Source organism: Aricia agestis, chromosome 1, assembly GCF_905147365.1.
Source record: "Aricia agestis chromosome 1, ilAriAges1.1, whole genome shotgun sequence".
Taxonomy (NCBI): domain Eukaryota; kingdom Metazoa; phylum Arthropoda; class Insecta; order Lepidoptera; family Lycaenidae; genus Aricia; species Aricia agestis.
The window spans coordinates 7,045,303-7,067,575 of record NC_056406.1 but is presented as its reverse complement, the minus strand read 5'-3'; the positions used below and the strand labels follow the sequence as shown (position 1 = coordinate 7,067,575).

At 35.1% G+C, this 22,273-nt stretch overlaps 1 protein-coding gene and 1 non-coding gene across 3 annotated transcripts; one reads left to right on the top strand and one right to left on the bottom strand.

Annotated features, from left to right (window-relative positions):
* The first annotated feature begins 8,209 nt into the window (after nucleotides 1-8,209).
* On the top strand, nucleotides 8,210-13,600 carry LOC121729182 (mannose-1-phosphate guanyltransferase alpha). Of its 2 annotated transcripts, none has more exons than XM_042117621.1 (9): nucleotides 8,210-8,361; nucleotides 8,734-8,932; nucleotides 9,089-9,257; nucleotides 9,459-9,670; nucleotides 9,833-9,926; nucleotides 10,362-10,520; nucleotides 11,253-11,373; nucleotides 11,908-12,051; nucleotides 13,392-13,600. In XM_042117621.1, exons 1-9 carry the CDS (start codon nucleotides 8,322-8,324, stop codon nucleotides 13,490-13,492), a joined length of 1,239 nt encoding a protein of 412 aa, XP_041973555.1. In that variant the 5' UTR covers nucleotides 8,210-8,321; the 3' UTR covers nucleotides 13,493-13,600. The 2 variants fall into 2 exon arrangements, with proteins under 2 accessions (XP_041973555.1, XP_041973554.1); XM_042117620.1 differs by having other exon boundaries at nucleotides 9,830-9,926.
* On the bottom strand, nucleotides 12,579-12,727 carry LOC121734602. The gene has a single exon (XR_006036761.1). It is a non-coding gene; the product is annotated as a U12 minor spliceosomal RNA (small nuclear RNA).
* Nucleotides 13,601-22,273: the final 8,673 nt, after the last annotated feature.

Sequence of the window (22,273 nt, the reverse complement as noted above, 5' to 3'; positions counted from 1 at the left end):
AAAATTGCTTTATTTCTGAACAAATCTAAAATAAAATATATTTTCAGAATACATGGTGCCTACCACAGGTTCGGGAACTAAGCCGACGAGAAGAACCGGCGTAAGAAACTCGCACGGGGCCTACTTTTTACCAAAAAAAGTGAGAAAAAAAATAATCTTTTAAAATAAAATTTACAATGCTGTAACTAAAAATTATACAATGTAAACATAGATAGATACATAATAATTGTAAGTCATGTAGAAGTAGCCTTGCAAGCAGTAATTCAGCATTCTACTCCCAAGATGTGCCATCGTTTATGAAATCATTGACCTTATAATAGGCTTTGGAACAAAACATTCTTTGACTACTTTTTCAAATGTATTATAATAGAAAGATTTTGAACATTTTCTGGGACCATAATATGTTCCCATTTGAATATCAAGGAGTCACCTCGATTTCTCATGGTTTCCATCACCAGACTTTTGTGAACATGATACCTACTCGGAACAATACAATGTACAACAAAAGAAAAAATTTGAAAATCGGTTCATAAACGGCGGAGTAATCGTTGAACATACATAAAAAATATATCCACAGCCGAACGGCTAGACTCCTCCTGTTTGGAAGTCGGTTAAAAATAATTATAATAAAAAATATTATGATATTTTATGATATGTATTTAATTTAAGAATAAAATATAATATACTATGTGTGTTGTTTACTTTCAACGTTTTCTTTCAATGTAAGGACTGATTTACCAGATAGATTTTACCTGAGTAATAAATAAGTAACTTTATAATGTGTTATGTGTATATTATTTACCCCTATAAGAACCTCATGTCATACTCGTAACATATCCGACGATTCAAAAATCATTCCAAAAGAAAATGTGTATCTACTTTTCAATAGTCACCTTTTTTTGCCAATTAAAATTTATGATACCTAATTTGAAATACAAATCTGTCAAAGTTGCATATTATTTATTTCTTATAGAAACTCAGGTAAAATAACTCGAACGGACTATGCTATCGATAGCAAAATACTATACTATCGATAGTAAAATATACATCACTAGCACACGCACACATTGACAGATCGAAAATGGTCACGCATTTTCGGGTTGTCAGGTGGTCTTTACGACAGTATATATTAAGTCTATGGCCACTAACAACGTTAAATTGGTGACCACCGACAAGAACACGCATCCTTCTGGACATTAATCATCATCAACACTCCCCGCCCCTCCGCACCACGTCAGCAGACATCAAGCATAACCGGGTTGCCTCGACCATAAGCCGCGTTGGAGGTCCGCGCCGGTCGAACCCGCGTCTGGCTTGAACGGGGCAGCCATAGGCTACAACGACCGGTCAGCAAGCAGAGCACGGGGTCCCTCTCCTGGTCATTGCACGCGTAGCTTCGGCCCACACCTGACAACACAAGCGCATCGAAGAATACCACAGGTCTTCGGGGGGGAAGTGATATGGCGGTACCCACAATTCGCCTAACATTCCTGCATCACGCTATCGAAGTTTCGGAGAACGGCACGATGTATACAACGTCTGAAATGACGTCAGTGGGCTTCGGCCTGACCGAGCATGCTATCTCGCTCGGTCGGAAGATCTTCCTTTTCGGCCGCCACTAACAACGTTAAACTATAACGATTTTCTTATGATGAGGTGGTCAGATTAGTATGAAGCCAGAGAATTTTTTTTTTTAAAGATGGAGAAAAAAATAATTTGAAGGCCAATTTATCACTAATATAAGCCATACATCATGAGTTCAAAATTTTTTTCTCCAACTTTAAAAAAAAAAAATTTCCTCTGGCTTCATACTAATCTGACCACCTCATCATAAGAAAATCGTTATAAATTCTAAACTATCTGACTTAGAGCATTAAAGTAAAATAATTTTAGAAGATGAAAACTTCCTCTATCTATTTGAAATAAAAAAGGACCAGTTTAATGTGCTAGATTTTCCAAAAAAGCTATTAATAAAAAATACACTTTTTTTTTCTTAGACTTGGGTTTTTCAATGTTTAATTCCACTAAATTTATAACATATTGCCTATATAAGCGTAGTCCACAAATTCAGCTATCAAATGAGACCTTTATTATCTTCATATAATATTTACCATGTGAAGTACTGGACAGATAAGTGTGAAAGCCCGAGAAAAATTAAAATGGCTGCCATTTTACAACCGTGAGAGAGAGAAAAAATTTTAGAGCCAATTTGTCGATAAAATATGCCATAGATCATGACATTAAAGGATCGGACACCGGTGTCGGGACACATTGTATAGAGGTATCTGCTTATGATAAAAACTAATAAAAATACATAATTAAATATTTTGTTATGAAATATTTTGATACTTGTTATTATATAAGTTCGTAGCAAGCTGCGGCAGGCGGGCCGTAGCGGGAACGCTCGTAGCATCTCGTAGCGTGCTACGAGAAACATGTGTCGTAGCAAGGGGCTCAAGTCTTACCGCCGCGCGTCGTACTCAGAGACATTTAATTACGATCAACCTTCAATTTAATGAAGAGTTTGACAGATAATGTGTGGGGCTTATCGCTTATGTCAACATTTTGAATTAATTACATTTAAGCTACGAATAATTTTATTATTCGTAGCATTTAAGTAATTAATGTTCCACTCTGTGTGCGGCAGTGAATAATATTTTTTAAAGAACAAATCGATGTCAAATTTAATAAGTAAAGAATGGAGAACAAAGTAATAATAGCCATATTTAATTACAGTAAACCCCCGCTAATCCGGCCCTGTCTAATCCGGCGTCTCTTGTAATCCGACAATATGACTAATAACCATTATTTTGGCCAATCTTTTTTTTTGTTACAATGCATGCAACGGTTACGGTTACAGCTTGCTCATACTAGGTACCTAGCTTTAGAAAAAATATTTGTAGTTGAGACAAAACCTTAAGAGGATTCCACACCGCCATTTTTCCCATACAAACGCTGTCCCCTGTTTCCTCCCTGGATAATGCTAGTAGAGTTATAATTTTTTTCCTGAATATCTACGGCCACTAATACAATGTCCCTATGTTTTCCTTTTTTTCATAATTTAATTATTAAATAAGATATGAACGTTCAAAAACCCAAAAAAATGGCCAGATTTTCCACTGTGTTCAAACGTCCAGAAAACAGATTTGGATAGATTATACAAAAAAAGCAAAACATAGGAACACAGCTCAAGCCTTTTTTTAATCTTTAATGAAAAAAGTACTTAAATCGGTTAAGTTTTGGAGAAGGAATCAGGGGACAACGAATCGTTGATTTTCTGGATTTTCTGCAGTTGTCTCTATCGCGTTCTGCGGTATAGGCTTGAGGTAAGGGAGTCAGCTATAGATATTACACGTACTTTTTTTTCATTTCTCTAGCTGCTGTGGTATCCTCTTAACATTATGATTTTAAGGTATTGTAATGTGTAAAAATGTATGGAGTACTCTATAATCGGACAAATCCGCTAATGCGAGACCGCCGTGCAAAACGTTTATCGTATTAACGCGGGTCAACTGTATAATAAGTATAATTATATAAGTAATCAATGTATTTAAAAATATTTAGTACATTTATTTATTTATTTATTTATTTACAGTTAATTAAAACGGGTGACCCCAATTACATTAATTAACCTAAAACTTACACAATAATAATACACATTGATAGTAATTAAAAACTAATAATAATAACTTAACTAATAGACAACGGTAGAAGCTCTTTCATACTTTCCCTCACAGAATTTCACACATACTTTCCTTATTTCCGTCCACTTATCAGCAAAAATGTCACACTCGGGGTTGGCAGACAGGAGAGCGTTGAGCACGTCTAACCCACGACACAGTGGGGACTCGGCTCTCGCGACAGAATTACATATAGGTAAGGCAAATAGTTTGGGCCGACGGCAAGAGCGGTGCCTGCGATAATTGTCGGGCACGAACAAACGACAAACGAGGGTGTGAAGTTCCGAACAGTCTATAATTCCACGAAGAGCTTTTAAATTATTAGAACGAGGTCCACACCCCTCCTGACCTCTAGTGAGTGATATCCTAGGGTACCTAAAAGGAAGTTAGTGGGGTACATATAAGGATAATATCCATTAACTCTTTTGTACAGAAATCTGAGAAAAGTTTTCTGTACTTTTTCAAGCATCAGTGTTGATGCGCTTGTATGAGGGCTCCAAACACAAGCATCCGTTTCTAATTTACTGCGTACTAATGTGTTATACAGTAACTTAATTACTTTGGGATTTTTAAAGTCCCTAACATTTCGGAGAACAAATCCTAAGCGTTTATAACTATCTTTAGCAATAGCAGCAATATGGTCTTTAAATGTAAGGGTTTTATCGAAGTATACCCCTAAGTCTTTTGTGTTGTGGACTCGAGTCAAGGGATGTCCATCCATTGTGTAATTAAATACAAGAGGTCGTAACTTCCTTCCATATGTCATTACAGTACATTTGCTCATATTGAACAGCAGATTGTTCAAAATACTCCATCGGTTCAAAATACATATATATGGTCACTTAAAATTATGGTCTATCTAGATTTTAGACCTAAATAGCTGTTTGTTATAGGTATTTCAACATTCTAGCAAGTCCTTTCATTTCGTAGCGAGTAATTATAGTAAAACTATTAGGAACAACTTGCTCTCAATACACATTTAACTCAATCTGGGCGTTGTTGGCAACTTGTGGCAACTTGCCGATACATGTCGCAACTGAGAGCTTGATTAATTGCTGCCATAACTTTGTTTTGTAATTACTTTTCTCAGTAACAACTGGATCAGTAGTTCTGTGCGTTTTATGAAACGACTAATAATAAGTTATTAGTCGTTACAAACGAAACTTACTACATAAACTTTAGGTTTTCATAAAAATCACTGTTTCAAAAACTTGTACTAATAATTAATTGATTGAATAAAACGAATATAAAAATCATTTAAATATTATTATTATGTGGGAACGAAAGTTTCTTGTATGGCATAATATTAATGCACTCTTTCTGTTGAACCAGCGTGCGGTCTCCAGCTCAGCTGACTTATCGTTAAAGGTCAGATCGCGTTCATATTGCGCTCCAGGAGTTCAATTCTTGTACTTAGGTACCTCTAGTCTCAGTTCGGTTAGCCGCTAATGCGCTTTCAAGACTAACGACCAACTCGTTATAGGCTTGTCGAAAAATATCGATATATCGATATTTTTGGGCGATATGTTTTGTTACGATATATCGATATCAAATATCCAATATCGAAATTGTATCAAAAACGATATCTTCTGCTTTTTAATTTCGTAGGTACTTAAGTTGATTTTTAAGTTAGCAACTCTGTCTTTAAGTCAATGATACATGTGTGATGTGTCACATGTGTCATTGACTTAAAATTTATTTATATAGGTATTTTATTTATATTTATATATTATTATACTATGTTAAGGGTCTCAAATAAAAGTGGACTGTAACAAATAAACTGGTGTATTAAAGAACCAAGACTTGTACAATATTAATTATTAGACGCGACATGGGTGTCGACAGTAGCCATTGTCCTCGAAGAGTGCCGGTCGCCGGCCGGTGTTGCGCGGGCGCCCCCGCGTCCCGCGATCCGCGCCTCCGTCCCGCCTTCCCCTCGCTCCGTTCCAATGCACGTGGAACTTGCGTGATTGGACAACTATATATAATAAGATTAAATAGTATATAATTTACTTTGTCTTCTAAAAATCAAACATATCGTTTACTTTCTTCTAACATCCCTTTACTGAGGTTAAATAGAAGTTTTTGTTCTGAACAGCAGTACCTAAAATTTTTTTTACAGCTGAGTATATTTTATCAAAGCTGCAATGAGTGGCCTATACCTAATTAAATTTTGATAAGCACTCAGAGAATAAGCAAAAAAATCATTTTAGTGCCGCTAAAATTGGATTGTGTTTGATTTTGTTCTAACCTAACCTAACCTACTTTTGGACTTTCTGGATTGTGTTTGTTATTGTTTTGGTGGAAGGCTGCGCCCCCCGAGCCCCATTTCGGGGGGGCTGCACCCCCCCCGTCCCCCGCTCGGTATCCGTGGTAAGCAGGCCTTCTGTTAAGTCTTTTCATTAATAATGAAATGAAATAAAACATAGAAATGTTTTCTCTGCTGTCCGAATGTATAATCTTGCTGACCAAGTAATTATTCTGCCGAGTGACTGTTTATTTTGCAGATACATAATAAAACTCGCTGCCAATTTGTGTTTAAAATTACGCGGCGTACGCAATTAATTACTTCTCATTTTTTATGCATGAAAGTGCAGTTGCATAATTTCAGCCACGACGAAGATAATTTGCCATAATTATAGTCGCCGAGTGCCGACTGCCGACTGATTTCATGCTTTCGACTATCGATAATTCCTAATATAGGTAGGTACTATTATAGATTTACACTCTCTTTAACAAAAGTCACCTAGCCCCACTATTCGGGTGGACCGAGGCGTGAATATAAGGACAACCTTTTAAGTAGCTGCTCCATCTTCATTATTAATACTCTGTGCAATGTACAATATGTTTATTGAAAAGAAATTTTTGGAATACATAAATGATTTGCCAGATGAAATCGAACATGAAACTATTTTATTTGCGGATGATACTACTATTCTTATCAGGGGAACTAAAGAAAGTGACATCAAAAGCGAAATAACTAAAACTCTGCGGTGTGCATCAAATTGGCTAAAAAATAACAACTTACAAATGAATTTAAATAAAACAAAACTAGTTCACTTCCATACTCGTAAACAAAATACAAACTATAAATTAAAAGTAAATTTCGGTGACGTTGAAATACAAGAGACAGAATCGACTGAATTTTTAGGCCTAACTGTGGATTATTTATGCACATGGAAGGAACATATCGATAAAATTTGTATTAAATTGGAAAAGTATATGTTCGTTCTATTCAATCTAAAACACACAGTGTCTGTTCAAGCAGCAACCATAGCGTATCATGGGCATGTTGCCTCTGTTCTTCGCTATGGTCTCGTTATATGGGGCAACTCCGTAGACATGCACAGAGTCTTCAAAATACAAAAGAAATGTATCAGATGTATATCGAGCGCTAAATATTTTGAAACATGTAAGCCGTTGTTCAAAAAATTTAAAATACTGCCGCTGCCTTGTCAGTATATTTTTGACGTTGGTGTTTTTGTGCAGAACAATCTAGATCGCTTCTTTACTAAAAAAATTAACTTAGCAACAAAAAGTAGTAGAGATAAACATAAACTTGTTATACCTGACCAAAGACTCAACATTTGTAGTAAAAACGCGTATTGTATGGCAGTTCGGATCTATAACAAATTACCTAACTGCTTTAAAGAGATGACCATAAAACAATATAAAAATAAACTATACATCTGGCTTCTAAACAAAATGTATTATTCAGTAAATGAATTCTTCGATGACAAAATATTATGAATGAGTTAATTTAAACAAAATTAACGTGTGATATATATATCTCTGAAAAATTATTTGACAAATTATAAAATGCACCTATCTATTGTAATGTAATAAATCAATAATTAATTAAGTATCGACATTTCTATTTCTATATAATAAATCTTGGTAATACATACGACTTGGTAATACATTAACCTTAGTATCTGGTAATAATATTTGCACACTCATTGTAGTAGAATATGTGGAAAATGAAAAAGCTAACACCTTATTGTACCATATTCCTAAGCAAATAAAATGATTTTGATTTTGATTTTTTTTTTTTTAAGAAAAATCCATTTTGGAGTTTTGTCGGGAATGTGAAAGAGTGATGTTGTGTTTTGTATTATTTTCCTTAAATTGTGTTATGAATGGGGTTTTTAATGTGTAATATTGGTACGATATTAACCATTAGATGCAATATCCAGAAACGAGTTATATTGTGTTCCCTCCAAAACTCTATCGAAAGTTTCAGTAAAGCGTCTACCACTTTACTGAATCGACTGACTTGACTCATTGACTGTATTGACTTTTTACTTCGACTTTGACTAGACTTTTGAACTGACGATATAAAGAAACGATGCTGAAAATTGTATGCAACAATACTATTTTCCCGCCATTTATAATACTTGATACTGGCCATTGTTATATAGCCGAAGTGCCATAATAAGAAAAAAAATGTCATTTGTCTCTGACACTTGTCAGTTGTCATTTGTCAGTTGTCACTTGTCACTTGTCAGTTGTCACTTGTTAGTTGACGTGTATCAATTTTAAGGTTGTTTGTGTATGTTTTCGTATTGTATTTCTATTATTTTCCATTTTTCTATTAATCGAAGTATTGTGATTTAACTTGAATATTATCAAATACGCACCATGCTGAAGGCTGTTATATTGATTGGTGGCCCACAAAAAGGTAATAATAATATATCTAAACAGTCTACGTCACCGGCATTATCTTCAATAGATTTTCTATGTTTCTCAATCACAAATACTGAATTTAATATAACCACGTTTACACTACAAGAGCAAACTTCAGTATAAATACACTCGAAATTGTATACGGGTGTATTTAGGTCAACTATTTCTACTAAACATTCAAGCAGCTTGAGTACTCTCCACACTATGAGATCCTTCCAAGATTCTTGAATTTTGATTGAAATATTTGTCACCTATACTTACCTAAATCTTTAAATATTAAGCGTGAAGAAACGGATACATTCGAAAATTAATAAGTTATTACAGTATGTCATAAAATTACTTGTATTACTTACTAAATATTTTTCAGGTACAAGGTTTCGGCCACTATCATTAGACACGCCCAAACCCTTGTTTCCAATAGCAGGGTTACCACTGATACAGCACCATATAGAAGCATGTGCCAAGTTACCAGAATGCAAGGAAATACTAATTATTGGGTCATATGTTACAACTACTATGTCACAATTTGTTAGTGAAATGCAGAAGGAATATCAAGTTATTATTAGGTATGATATTATAATATGTTACGTTTAGTTCTGGACTATTATTCCTCAAAATTGAAGTAATAAACAAACTTCTTTGCTCCAAAGACTTTATAAGAAAGGAAATGAAATTTAGATACTTCAAATAATATTTAAATATTTTAATGCATTTTATTTCAGATACCTTCAAGAGTTCACACCATTGGGTACAGGAGGTGGTCTTTACCACTTTAGAGACCAGATTCGTGCAGGCAGCCCTAGTGCCTTCTTCCTATTGAATGGTGATGTTTGTGCAGATTTTCCTCTGAAAGAGTTGTGGCAGTTTCACGAGGAAAGAAGCAATGCTTTGGTATGAAATCAGTTTTTTATTATGAACTTAATATTACAGACTCTTATTTATTGCTTTGTTTAAATAAGACAAAAAAGTAAAACAAATAACCATAATATTCCTTCAAGTCCCATAAGAGCACCGGTGATCACAACAAAAATAGAATACAATAGCATTTCCAATAATCCGCGAAGGATTAAATTTTCAAATATTATGTTGTAGGTCACTATAATGGGAACAGAAGCTACTCGACAACAATCTGTCTTCTACGGCTGCATGGTCCGAGAGCCAGTGACCAAATCAGTCACACATTACGTAGAGAAACCAAACTCATATGTGTCAACACTGATCAACTGTGGTGTGTATGTGTGTTCAACACAAGTGTTCCAGATAATGGCTGAAGCATTTCAGAGAAAGCAAGATGGATTTTACAGGTTAGCATGACTTGCTTTAATTGACTACTTCCACTCCATACTCCACCTAAAAAAAATACAATATAAAAGAGTGCCGATTTGTTGTTTAGTTGAAAGCCACGTGTTAAGGCAATTTTTTTACATTAATGTCAACTATTACACATTATTATTTGTTTTTAGTAGCAATGGCCAAAGCAGCCCACACCCAGGCTACATGTCCTGGGAACAAGATGTTTTGGGACCTCTGGCTGGAACTAATAAACTATATGCATTGCAAGTGAGTACTGTTCTTTTTCTATGTTTTATTATCGTTTATCCCCTATGAGTACTGGGACTAGCAATGTAACTATTTTCTGCCATAACATTGCCTTTAGATAAAAATTTAATATTTATTAAAACACTTTGTCTATCTATTGTCAATGAAGGGTCGCATTATAGTTTAATCTATTAAATTTTGAATAATACTATGAGGCTGGCATAGATGCCAAGTGCATTTTTAAGCCTTGTCAAAAAAATTTGAATAAATAAAAATAAAAAAAACACTTTGTTAAGATTTTAATCATTGTGCTACAACCACATACTTAATGTCGTGTTTGAAAGTAATCTTTTTTTTTTGACAAAATGACTAACCAAAAAGTTTTTTTGTGTACAAATGGGATTATTGTAATGTAACCTGAAGATTTTGTTTTGAATAACAAAGTGGTTTGCTTAGGTAACCAACTGGTGGTCGCAAGTGAAGACGGCGGGCTCGGCGATCTACGCCAACCGCCACTACCTGGAGTTATACAGGAGCAGAATGAATAAGGCACCCTGTGTGATACTGCCCGACGTGTTCATACACCCCACCGCTGTGGTCGACGAAACTGCTGTGGTAAATACTTTAAGATGATGATAATAATAAAACAAGAGAATAATAATTATAACGCCTCCCAGTTCTCTCAGATCAGTTTTAGTGACGGTGGCTGGTTTCATTGTTTGCCAAGTCAGCCAGGCAAAATCACCAACATATTTGTGTGTAATCATTGATCATACTTAATAAGTTAATTTAAGCAGTAACACAGCACTGATTCATCTAGGAAACATTTACAAAACAAAAGCTCCTCTCGATGTTGGGTCATGCTGGAAAACCATGATTGTGAAGTTGAGTTTAGTATGCACCAGCACAACTATCGTCAACCAAAATAAATAGACCATTATCTGTCATAACATATAAGTCAACATGATGATGTTGTATAGATTGAATATTGGGAATGGCCGTGTTCCCAATATTCAATCTATCTCTGGTTTGACATACAACCGATTGCAGCTAACATTGAACTGACATAAAATATATGTCTCTAATGTCTTATGCGAGCTATTCCTATCTCTAGTAGGGCAAAACCAGAGATAGATCAAATATTAGGAACGGCCGTTAGTTATCTGGAATAACTGACTGATAATGAGTATATCTGGATATACTCATTGCTGTCTATAACATGCACAACAACTATAGACGAATATGTGCCTCTACATGTTTCCAATTGTTTGTATTGGTCATGAACCAACGAGGAGAGGCCACAAAAATTTCATTGGCCGGATAATTGAATAATTCAATTATTTCCAGATAGGACCGAACGTGTCAATCGGCGCGGGAGTGCGAGTGATGGCGGGCGTGCGCGTCAAAGAGTCGATAGTACTGAACAACGCCGCGATACACGAACACGCGCTAGTTATGTACTCTGTCGGTGAGTTAATACCTGCTTGTGTATCTGAATTTATGAAAAATTTCGCATATATTATGCCAAGTCGTGATTCACGTCATACTTCATATCGCTTCGATTCTATCTGCGAAACAGGCTGCGATCGAAGCGACATTCAAGTTATGAAAGTCAGATACTAGCAAATTAGTTTACAATTCCCGCTCGAGTCGAATTTGAAAAGATACTGCGCAGGTACTCGCGACTTAAGTATAGTTAAGTTAGCCAGTCTTATGGGCAGTCAGTACTGGCTCTGAGAAAACTATACTTTAGCGTCAACCAATGATTAGGTAAAATTATTGTCAATCCAACTCGAAAAGCATTGTCGATTCTACAGGATAACTATTTGTAACAAGTCGCTTAGGGCCTGTTTCAACACTTTCTGATAAAGTGCTGATTAGGCTATTCACAACTTTTTTGACAGATTCTCCATACTTTGTCTGTCAAGAGAAGATGGATAGCCTATTCGGCAATTAATATCAGGAAGTGGTGAAACAGGCCCTTAATATTACTTCTTACTAGTTGGTCAAGAGGCGACAGTTGGGGAGTGGGCCCGCGTGGAGGGCACCCCGTCCGACCCCGACCCCAACAAGCCCTTTGCCAAGATGGACAATACGCCCCTGTTCAACAGCGACGGACGGCTGAATCCGTCTATCACAATTTTAGGTAAGTTTTGTTGGTATTTTAAAAGTTTTTTGAGTTACATAATAATATAAGAAATTATAATTAATAATTATTTAGGGGCGATTTCACCATAGAAACGGAACGCGTTCAAAGCACTCTGAACCGGTTCAAAACGTATAAACGCGATTATAACATCGAAATGCATTTCACCAGCATAAACTGAACGCGTTCACAGCAAATCCGAGTTTTATCTTCTGAACGCCCAAAGTCCTAAGTCATATAAAACCCGTTCAAGCCCTGTCATGGCGGAACGAAAAACATAGATAAAAGAAATTACAGTTTTGACGTATGCGTTTGTTAGTTTATGTACTGTTTCTTGCTATTTTGTTGTTAAATTAACGTGAAAAGGCTAAAATGATGAAAACATGTAAAATAATCGCGTGACGTCACGTAAGTTTAGATTTAATAATCGCGATCAAAAGAAGTTTGTGAAATCCAATCGAAACAAAACGAGATTTACGTCACAGCATGAACGCGTTCAATGGGAACTTAAGTTTTGTGTGTTATACAGGGCAGATCGCTTCACCCGAAGGGCCAGCAAAGTAGGCTTGCCCCTCAAGGGGACGACCTGTACCCCTCAAAAATCATTTCGCCCTTTACGGACATAGCCAAGAATTACCAAGGCCCAATAATTTCCTTACTCAATAGATTGAGGCACGAGGTTATCGGCGCTCATGATTTCGTATAGGACCGAGGAAGCAAACCACACGATAGTTTGTATTTGTGCGGGATAGTGACATCTAGCGGTCATTGCAGTAAACTTAATAATACAGTTTTAACTCGTCGTTCATAGATGTCGTTTTGACCCAACGTCTATTTTTAGGGTTCCGTACCCAATGGGTAAAAACGGGACCCTATTACTATTTACTAAGACTTCGATGTCTGTCCGTCTGTCTGTGTGTCTCCAGGCTGTAACTCGAGAACCGCTATAGCTATACTTCTGAAATTTTCACAGATTGTGTATATCTGTTGCCGCTATAACAACAAATACTAAAAACAAAATAATTTAAATATTTAAGGGGGGCTCCCATACAACAAACGTGATTTCTTTGGCCTTTTTTGCTCGTAATCAATATTGGTATTAGGTAGGCACTTGAGATACTCACAATATTCTTAATTATATTTGTACTTAAATAATTAATAATAAAATAAATATTTAAGGGGGTCTCCCATACAAAAAAAAAACACAATTTTTTGGCAACTTTGTATCAATAACCCTTCGTGCGCGTGTCCGACTCGCACTTGATCGATTATTTTTTATTGTAAATGCTAATTACCAGTTAAAGATAACAAAAAAAACCTATGAAAAATATTTTTTACAGGCGCTGGTGTCGTAGTACCCGCAGAAACAATTCTCCTCAACTCCATCGTCCTGCCGCACAAACATCTCACAAGGAGTTTCAAGCACGAAATTATTTTATAGTACAGGTTACATGTTTGTTTGTTAGGTAGCTTTAAGTTATTCCAGTCACAATAATTAAGTTTAGTTAACTTTGTAAGACTAAGGCCGGTATAAATAGTCAGTACTCAAGATGCATCTCGGTCTCAAGACACGGTTCAGGCTCTGTGATTGGTCGGCTGTCAAAATTTGGACCACTCACAGAGCCGAACCGCGTCTTGAGACCGGGTCGCATCTTAAGTACTGACTATTTATACCGGCCTTAATTCTACTTACTGCCGCACTCAGAGACGAATCTTAAGAGGATACACCAGGGGCGAGAGAAATTGAAAATAGGTATTTGAAAATGTATTGCTGTCTCACCAATCTCAAGTCTCCCACCGCAGAGCGCGATAGAGACAACACGACAAAAGTTCTAATAAAAGAACAGAAAATCTTCGATTCGTTGTCCGCTGATTCCTTCTCCAAAACTTAACCGATTTAAGTACTTTTTTCATTAAGAATTAAAGCATGGTTTGTGCTGTGTTCCTATGTTTTATTTTTTTTGTATATTTTAGCCAGCTTTGTTTTCTGGGTGTTTGAACACAGAGAAAAATCTTGGCATTTTTTTGGGTTTTCGGACGTTCTTATCTTTTTTAATAATAAAATTATGAAAAAAACGAAAACATAGGAACATGCTAATAGTGGCCATAGATATTCAGGAAAAAAATCATAACTCTACCGGCATTATCCAGGGAGGAAACAGGGGACAGCGTTTGTATGGAAAAACGGCGGTGTGGAATCCTCTTAAGAGCGCATATGACCCTAACTTGACTACATACTTTAACCTAGATCTCAAAATCTGTAAGGTCTAGAAAACTGATTTTTTGTCACAAGTAACTTCAGCTCATGAAGATAAATGCTCAAGACGAAAACACGATTACTCAAAAAATGCTCCATAGTTTCTTTTTTACAAAAATCCTTGTTTTAGACACATTTGTGCTTGGATCTTCAAAGTTTGCTGTCTTTTCTTTAATATTTTTTAATATCTAAAAAGGTATTGATAAAACCTAAATTTGCTCAAAACACTTTTTTCATAATCATTATAGTTCGTCTTTTATTCAAGTAAAACTAACTCGGCGATGATTCCGCGCCGTCCTTTTTCACCTGGCGTATGAAAGACGGGCGTGAGTGTGAAGAGAGAAGGACGATGATGGATTTTTAGAGTCAGGTGAGCTCTTAATTACTTAACATTATTTGTCGAAATTTTTATTAAGAGGGCGACTAACCCAAAAAATCAAACATCGCTATCTTCACAATCACGCCCGTCTTTCATATGTCAAGTGAAAAAGGACGACGCGGGTTCATCGCCAAATTAGTTTTTTCTCAATAACTCGATAAATACATACAACATTTTAAAAATCCGCTAGGTCGGTTTCTCAATTATAGAATTTTATACAATTTGTTAAAATATTAACTTAAGTTCAATGCACGGTTATGGCAATAAATGAAAAATTCTTGAAAATTCGATGCGTCTTTGTGATTTTATTATATCGAGAAAATTTTAAGATATCGCGTTTTTGCTCAGATAAAATTCCTGGAAATATAATATAGTATCTAATTTCCTGGAAATATAATATAGTATCTAATTTTATAAAATTAGATACTATATTATATTTCCAAATATAAAATAATACAACTGGGGGCTTATTTTCAAGTATGAAAATGAATTATAAAATCGGAAATTGTTGGTTAGTCGCCCCCTTAATTAATTGCAGTTAAATAATTAATATTCGTCTCTGTGTGCGGGGCAGTTAAATCTATACCCAGTCATTTTGTGCATCATTAATGCAACTTCATCCCTCATTCGATCAATTTTGTACGTCGACGTAAAAATGGTATTCTCAAATTTCCGAAAATCAATGTCGTTTTGTTGTTGGATTAAGAGCTCACCTGACTCTAAAAATCAAACATCGTCCTTCTCTCTTCACACTCACGCCCTTCTTTCATATGCCAGGTGAAAAAGAACGGCGCGGAATCATCGCCGATTTAGTTTTACTTGAATAAAAGACGAACTATAATGATTATGAAATAAGTGTTTTGAGCAAATTTAGGTTTTATCAATACCTTTTTAGATATTAAAAAATATTAAAGAAAAGACAGCAAACTTCGAAGATCCAAGCAAAAATGTGTCTAAAACAAGGTTTTTTGTAAAAAAGAAACTATCGAGCATTTTTTGAGTAATCGTGTTTTTTTAGTCTTGAGCATTTAATCTTTATGAACTGAAGTTACTTGTGTCAAAAAATCAGTTTTCTAGACCTTACAGATTTTGAGATCTAGGTTAAAGTATGTAGTCAAGTTAGGGTCATATGGGCTCTTAATGATTAAAGTTCAAGAGTCCTAACTCCTAGACCTTATAACTTATATTATATTTGTTTTATACCTTATTATATTTTATAAACAATGCAGTGCCATCAGCGAGACAATATAACTTCGGAATCATTTTGAGTTTTTTTACAGAAGTTTATCGAGTCAGTAGCGTTTTTAATTGTATTACGTCAAAACCATAATATTATACTACTGCAATGTTTAGATATATTACTACAATGTTTTCATGCTAGCTACACACACCGCTACAGTTTTGACAGTAGGCTCTTAACAACGCTAGTGTAAAGAAAATTTTCTGTAAAAAAAACCTCAAAAACCAGGCATATTAACCTAACTTACTTAACCAGGCATATTAAGTACATATACTATTATTATTTTTAAATGACGATCCACAGTGTGATAAAAACCTCGATTTTGTTTCACCGCGTTTTTCTTTCAAAATACTATAGTTGATAGCTATATAAACATTAGAGTAAAACTCCTCGGAGTTTTACTCGATATTCTTTGTAGTTATTTTTTTAAAGAATGTCAAAGTTGGCGTTTTTCCGGGTCAAAAATTTGCATAAATATTAATTAAAAAAAATCTAATGAAGTAACATTAATTTTGTTTATACCAATTGAACAAGCACTTAATACTTTACTTTTTCTCCGAATTTGGTTAACCTACTGTGATCAAGTAGGGAGATATTTATTTATTTAGTAATTTTAGTTTTTTATTTTTAATTTTGCGATTAGATCGAATTAGAAAAAGTTTTAAGCATGAAACGATAGTGTGAGTAATCCTTTATCAATGTTATCAAAAATCACACTCTAATAACCTCTGTGTCAGAAGTTATATCGTATTTACATTTTTTTAAATAAAAATTCGGATTTTTTGTATCTAAGGTTGTCACTAAAGGTCTCTTGTTTGATTCATCCGGTTGATACGCAAATTCGCAATCGATATCCTATACAAAAAATATCAGGATCACGTTTAGGCAGGTCTAATAATAAAAAATCTAAAAAGTGAAAAAAATATGACGTAAATTAATTATTTTATACTAGATGATGCCCGCAACTCTGTTGCGCCAAAACTCGTTTATCGCGCGGGAACCGTACATTTTTTCGGGACAAAAAGTATCTTATGTCCTTTCCCGGGACTCAAGGTATCTCCATGCCAAATTTCAGCAAAATCGATTGAGCGGTTTGGGCGTGAAGAGGTAACAGACAGACAGACAGACACACTTTCGCATTTATAATATTAGTATGGATGCTCAAACAGTATCTAATCAGTAATCACCTTCTGATGTAGTCGGGGAAAATAAAATATCAACTTTAGTGACAACCCTAGGTATAAAAAATCCGAATTTTTATTAAAAATTTTTTTAATTAGATATTACTTCTGACACAGAGGTTATTAGAGTGTGATTTTTATTAATAACATTGATAAAGAATTACTCACACTATCGTTTCATGCTTAAAACTTTTTCTAATTCGATCTAATCGCGAAATTAAAAATGAAAAACTATAATTATCAAATAAATAAATATCTCCCTACTTGATCACAGTAGGTTAACCAAATTTGGAGAAAAAGTAAAGTATTAAGTGCTTGTTCAATTGGTATAAACAAAATGAATGTTACTTGATTAGTTTTTTTTTTTATTAATTTTTATGCAAATTTTTTACCCGGAAAAACGCCAACTTTGACACTCTTTAAAAAAAATAACTACAAAGAATATCGATCTCGGAGTTTTACTCTAATGCTTATATAGCTATCAACTATAGTATTTTGAAAGAAAAACGTGACGAAACAAAATCGAGGTTTTTATCACACTGTGCGATCCACTGCCACTGGACAGTGTTGTAGTGGTAAAAAGTGAACATATTTAGCTGTCAGATTATGTTTATATTTAATTATAAATTATATATACTTACATATTGTTTTTGTGTAATGTAAGTTTGTAAAGTTAATGTAATGGAACCAATGAAAAATATAAATTTATTGTAATTTTATCCATACTGTTATTATTTCATGGCCCTAACAATCAAATAACGCAGTTTGGTAAAACAAGCGACGATCACCAGACTTAATATTATACATAATATTCCTGTTTCCAACATTTCTGGATATATAAATTAGGCAGTATAGGCCGCGGCCTAGGGGCGGCACCGTCCTAGGGGGCGGCAGATTTCGTACGTGGGGCGGCGGAAATAAAATGACCTGCACTCATAAAAAATATAAATCCGGCACTGGTTTCCACCAACTGCCATAATAATAAAAGAAAGAAAGGGAAAGTAAGTCAATTAGTTTTGTTTGTGTTGGCGCTAATTCTTATAAGTATTTTTTTCGATTAGGTTACTTCGCGATGTATAAGATTTATTACCGCAATATATGAAATGCCAGTAGGGGCAAAGCAGGTTTGGTATACTTAGCATTAGCATATGAGTAAGTAGGTATGTCTGGTACATCACATGACTGTTTTTTAAGCACTGGTTGGAACCTCGCACGACCGTCTCGTAAAACTGGTCGAGCTGGCCGGCATGCTAAATGGTTTAAATCACAAATTCCAGGAATACTATATGTACTCTTTAAGTATGGTTTCTGGGGTTTTTGGGTTTTTTTAATACCGCTTTTGACTGGCCATCGTCAAAAATTAACCAATAATTAGCAACTTTATGGCTATTTGGGGTTAAGCCCAGGGCCCCATGAGTTCAAGGGCCTCCGCCCCTCAGCTAAGTCTAGTCAGAAATAGACGATAATGCGAAAGAATTCATAATTTTATTACATTTTTGTTGGTATCCCTGAGAATCATACGATCAAGGTTTATTATACAATTTAGGTGTTGGTACTACGAACTAACAATTAAAATGTTGTGGCGTTAAGCAGTGTCGTAAATAGCCTTTTTTGCGCCCTGTGCGAGCTTCTTTAACTACGCCCTTGTTCTTTTGTAGATATTATATTAGGTACTCAGAGCAGTGCAATGTGTAGGCCTCCCAGGTCTGGCCATTCTTGCGCCCCCCAGAGTCTGCGCCCTGTGCCTGGGCACCGGTGGCACCGCCCTATTTACGGCACCGGCCCTAAGTAGTTTCAGCCCAGGGCCTGGTAAGCTCACGCTAGGCGCCGGGCGCCAGTAGGCCGGATATTGTACTGGATTGAAACATGTTTACATACAGCTACTGGTAGACAAGTTTAGATACAGTGACTCAGCGCTGGAATCCACCGCTGGCGCCTGCTACCATAACAATGTTAATCGACACTTGAAGTAGCGGACAAGAATCATAGATTTTTTTTATTAAATAAGGAGGCAAACATGGGCAAACGAAAAAACGTGTCACCTGATGGAAAGCTAGCAAGCACCCATGGACACTCGCGAGAGGAAGAGCTGCAGATGCGTTGCCGACCTTTTAAGAGGGAAAACGCTCTCTTCTTGAAAGTTTGATGGTCGTATTTGTCCGGAAATTCTGCTTGTGTTTTTTTTGTCTTGCAGTTCATTAATAAATACATGTACCTAACATGAATGACAATATCTTATAATAATGATGTCATCGTTATCGACACAATCTTCATCATCATAATATTAATACGCGAACAAAAAACTTTGTAACCCTTTTTACGAAAAATGGGGAAACGTAGGTGCATGAAATTTTGCACAGTTATAGTTTATATGGTGAAGGAGTGCATCGAACTAATATTATTTTAAAATTATGCTTTTATCATACATTTTTTAACAAATAAAATATAACACACACTGCAACACACACACACACACATCAGAAATGACAGATTTTTGAGTGACAAGCCTATACATACAAATTATACTCTTTCATTTATGGTTGAAGTCAACAGACTTCAACCAATGTCAACAGACAAATTGAAAATGGATTATAGTTTTTTTTATTGAATCTAAGATACTATTAGACAATGCTTACACGGCCAGTCTGAGATCAGCTGAGGCCCGAGTCCCAGAGACAAGAGTTGAAAAAAAAATGATAAAGTCAATATCTTTTACAAAATTTAGGTAGTAATCCTAATGTCCTTGAAACTAAAGTCGAATTTCGACCATTGGGCGATCTCTAGTATAGTTAGTTAGATACATCGTTAATTCATTTGGTAGTTAACTCGAATATAGATTACAAAGTTGTAAATTTAATATGTTGCCCCAAATAAATAAAAAACAAAAACAAAGGCCCAGTGGCCAGTACCCATTTCCCTACTAAAATGGCATATTACTAAAATTTTAGGTGTTTACAGCAATAAGAGACCATGCATAGATACCTTACTTAAAAAATTGGAACAGGCTTCCTTTGTTTACATATTTTAGTGGGCAAGTATATCGAGGAAAAAATTGTGGCATGTTCAGTGTTCACTGTTCACCCTAATACGAGCCGTTCATAAAACACAAAATAATATTACTTAGTAAGTTTCACAATAATTTCGAGATGATGCCTCATATCTGTATGAGGAAGGTTTGAAGAAAAATATTAGATATTGTTATGATAATATCTGGAAAATACACAAACACATCTAGTCAATTAGTACCTATTATTTTAAGGCATGTATTTAAATCAATATCTGTATATTCCCTTTTCTCGATCAAAATATTTGAAAGTTTCACCAAAAATACTGACTTGCACACTAATTAATAATTATGCACCCTAAATAATGCGAATTCAGCATACTATTTAAAGTTATTCGCGAAACTGACTTTACTGAACGAATAACTATTATTAAAATAGTATATCTAACAATTCCTTAGTTCAACTAACATACTACAACTTTTTAAAGGAAAATCATCACCTAAATTACTTTTAGGAACACCATTTATTCTAAATAAAACCCAATTTAATCTGTTATGTTCATAATATAATTAAGGACACATAAAAATCATCAAGTGCTTGGACTAAACGTGGACAAAACTTTGGCACAGTGAATGGTAACTCAGTTTATAAACAATAATAATAAACAATCGGCAAAGAGCGAGTCGGATTCGCGCACAAAGGGTTCCTTACCGATATATTGCAACATTGCACTCTAGGGGTTGACAAGCTACTAAAGAAAAAAAAAAGAAAAAACAACAATTATGAGTCTTACTTACTTCTGGGTGGTTCACAAAAAATAACCACGATGGCTAAGGCGGGAGCTACGCTGCGCTACGCTCCCGCCTTACCCATCTAACCTAACCCAATCAAGTCGTATTGGGCCAACATTGGTATTAATTATTTAAGAATCATTAATAAATTTATTAACCCATAAAATTAGAATACAGTAGTGAATTTTGATAATTTTTCTTAATTTTTATCAAGAAACCTTGAATTATATAGTTTTGGAATGATAAAACCTTTCACCATATCTCATCGTAATTACCGAAAATCTTTGTCGCTAAGACTTTGACAGAAATAGATCAAGATATATCTGAGGTCGCAAAAGAGTAAAGAGCGAGCGTAAAGGAGTGAGTGCGGCGTTAGATGAGGATGCCCCAACATGCTTTTCAGTAAAACAGAGAAACAAAAAGAAAATAAAGTTAGTCAATTTGTAGACATGTTTTGATAATAGAAATTGAATTTATTGTGGTGCACCTTTCGATATAGTTTTTAGAAATTCCGTTGTAAGATTGTCTAATTTAGAGTGCAAGTTAGTATTTTTGATAAACAATTTAAATTTTAGTTTTACAAATAATATATTTGATGTATGAACCATATTTTTGGTGTGAATTCGGTTATAAAGGTCGTCTCGTTTTGTATGATGTTTAAGTTTTTTTTGAAGGACATGTTCAGTTAATCAATTGTTTTTTTGATCAGCATTAGTTTTTCTGGTATGCATTCAGTTAATTAGCGGAGTTAAGGTAGTGTGCTGAAAAATTATTCTGATGTGCATTAAATAATATCCCTTATTTTAATGTGAAATACAAAACTCGATTCCAAGGACACAAAAATACTTGCGCAAAATCTCCTCACACCACAGCCTACAGGAGACACTAATTGATAGGTGTTGAACCAGCTACTCCGTACCTACTCGCCATTGAAACTGATTTTAAATATGGAATGATGAAATGAGAATGGAAAAAATGTGAGTTTAATTAAAATGATTCCATCAGTTTCAAGAAAAAACTAACTCATGTTTAAATAATATTTAAAAAATATTAGGATAACTCCAGACTATGTACCGTAGGCCGTATCTCGTAGGTACCTCGCTGACACGTCTAAAATTCGCAGGCTGCTGGATCAAATGGGCCATCGAAGGCCACGATATTGAAATTATCATATCGACATAAATTATTTAAAAATCGTCCAAGTGCGAGTCGGACTCACGCACGAAGGGTTCTGTAGCGTAAAACGGCGATTGTTGTATGGGAGCCCCCCATGTTCATATTATTTCATTTTTAGGGTTCCGTACCACAAGGATAAAAACGAGACCCTATTACTAAGACTTCGTTGTCTGTCCGTCTGTCTGTCTGTCTC

What these genes read in the sequence shown, in the direction of transcription:
- LOC121729182 (XM_042117620.1), top strand. Translation starts at nt 8,322, where the DNA reads ATGCTGAAGGCTGTTATATTGATTGGTGGCCCACAAAAAG. An exon ending in GAATATCAAGTTATTATTAG is followed by an intron (nt 8,933 to 9,088) that starts GTATGATATTAT and finishes ATTTTATTTCAG; the next exon opens with ATACCTTCAAGAGTTCACAC. An exon ending in TCCGTCTATCACAATTTTAG is followed by an intron (nt 12,052 to 13,391) that starts GTAAGTTTTGTT and finishes TATTTTTTACAG; the next exon opens with GCGCTGGTGTCGTAGTACCC.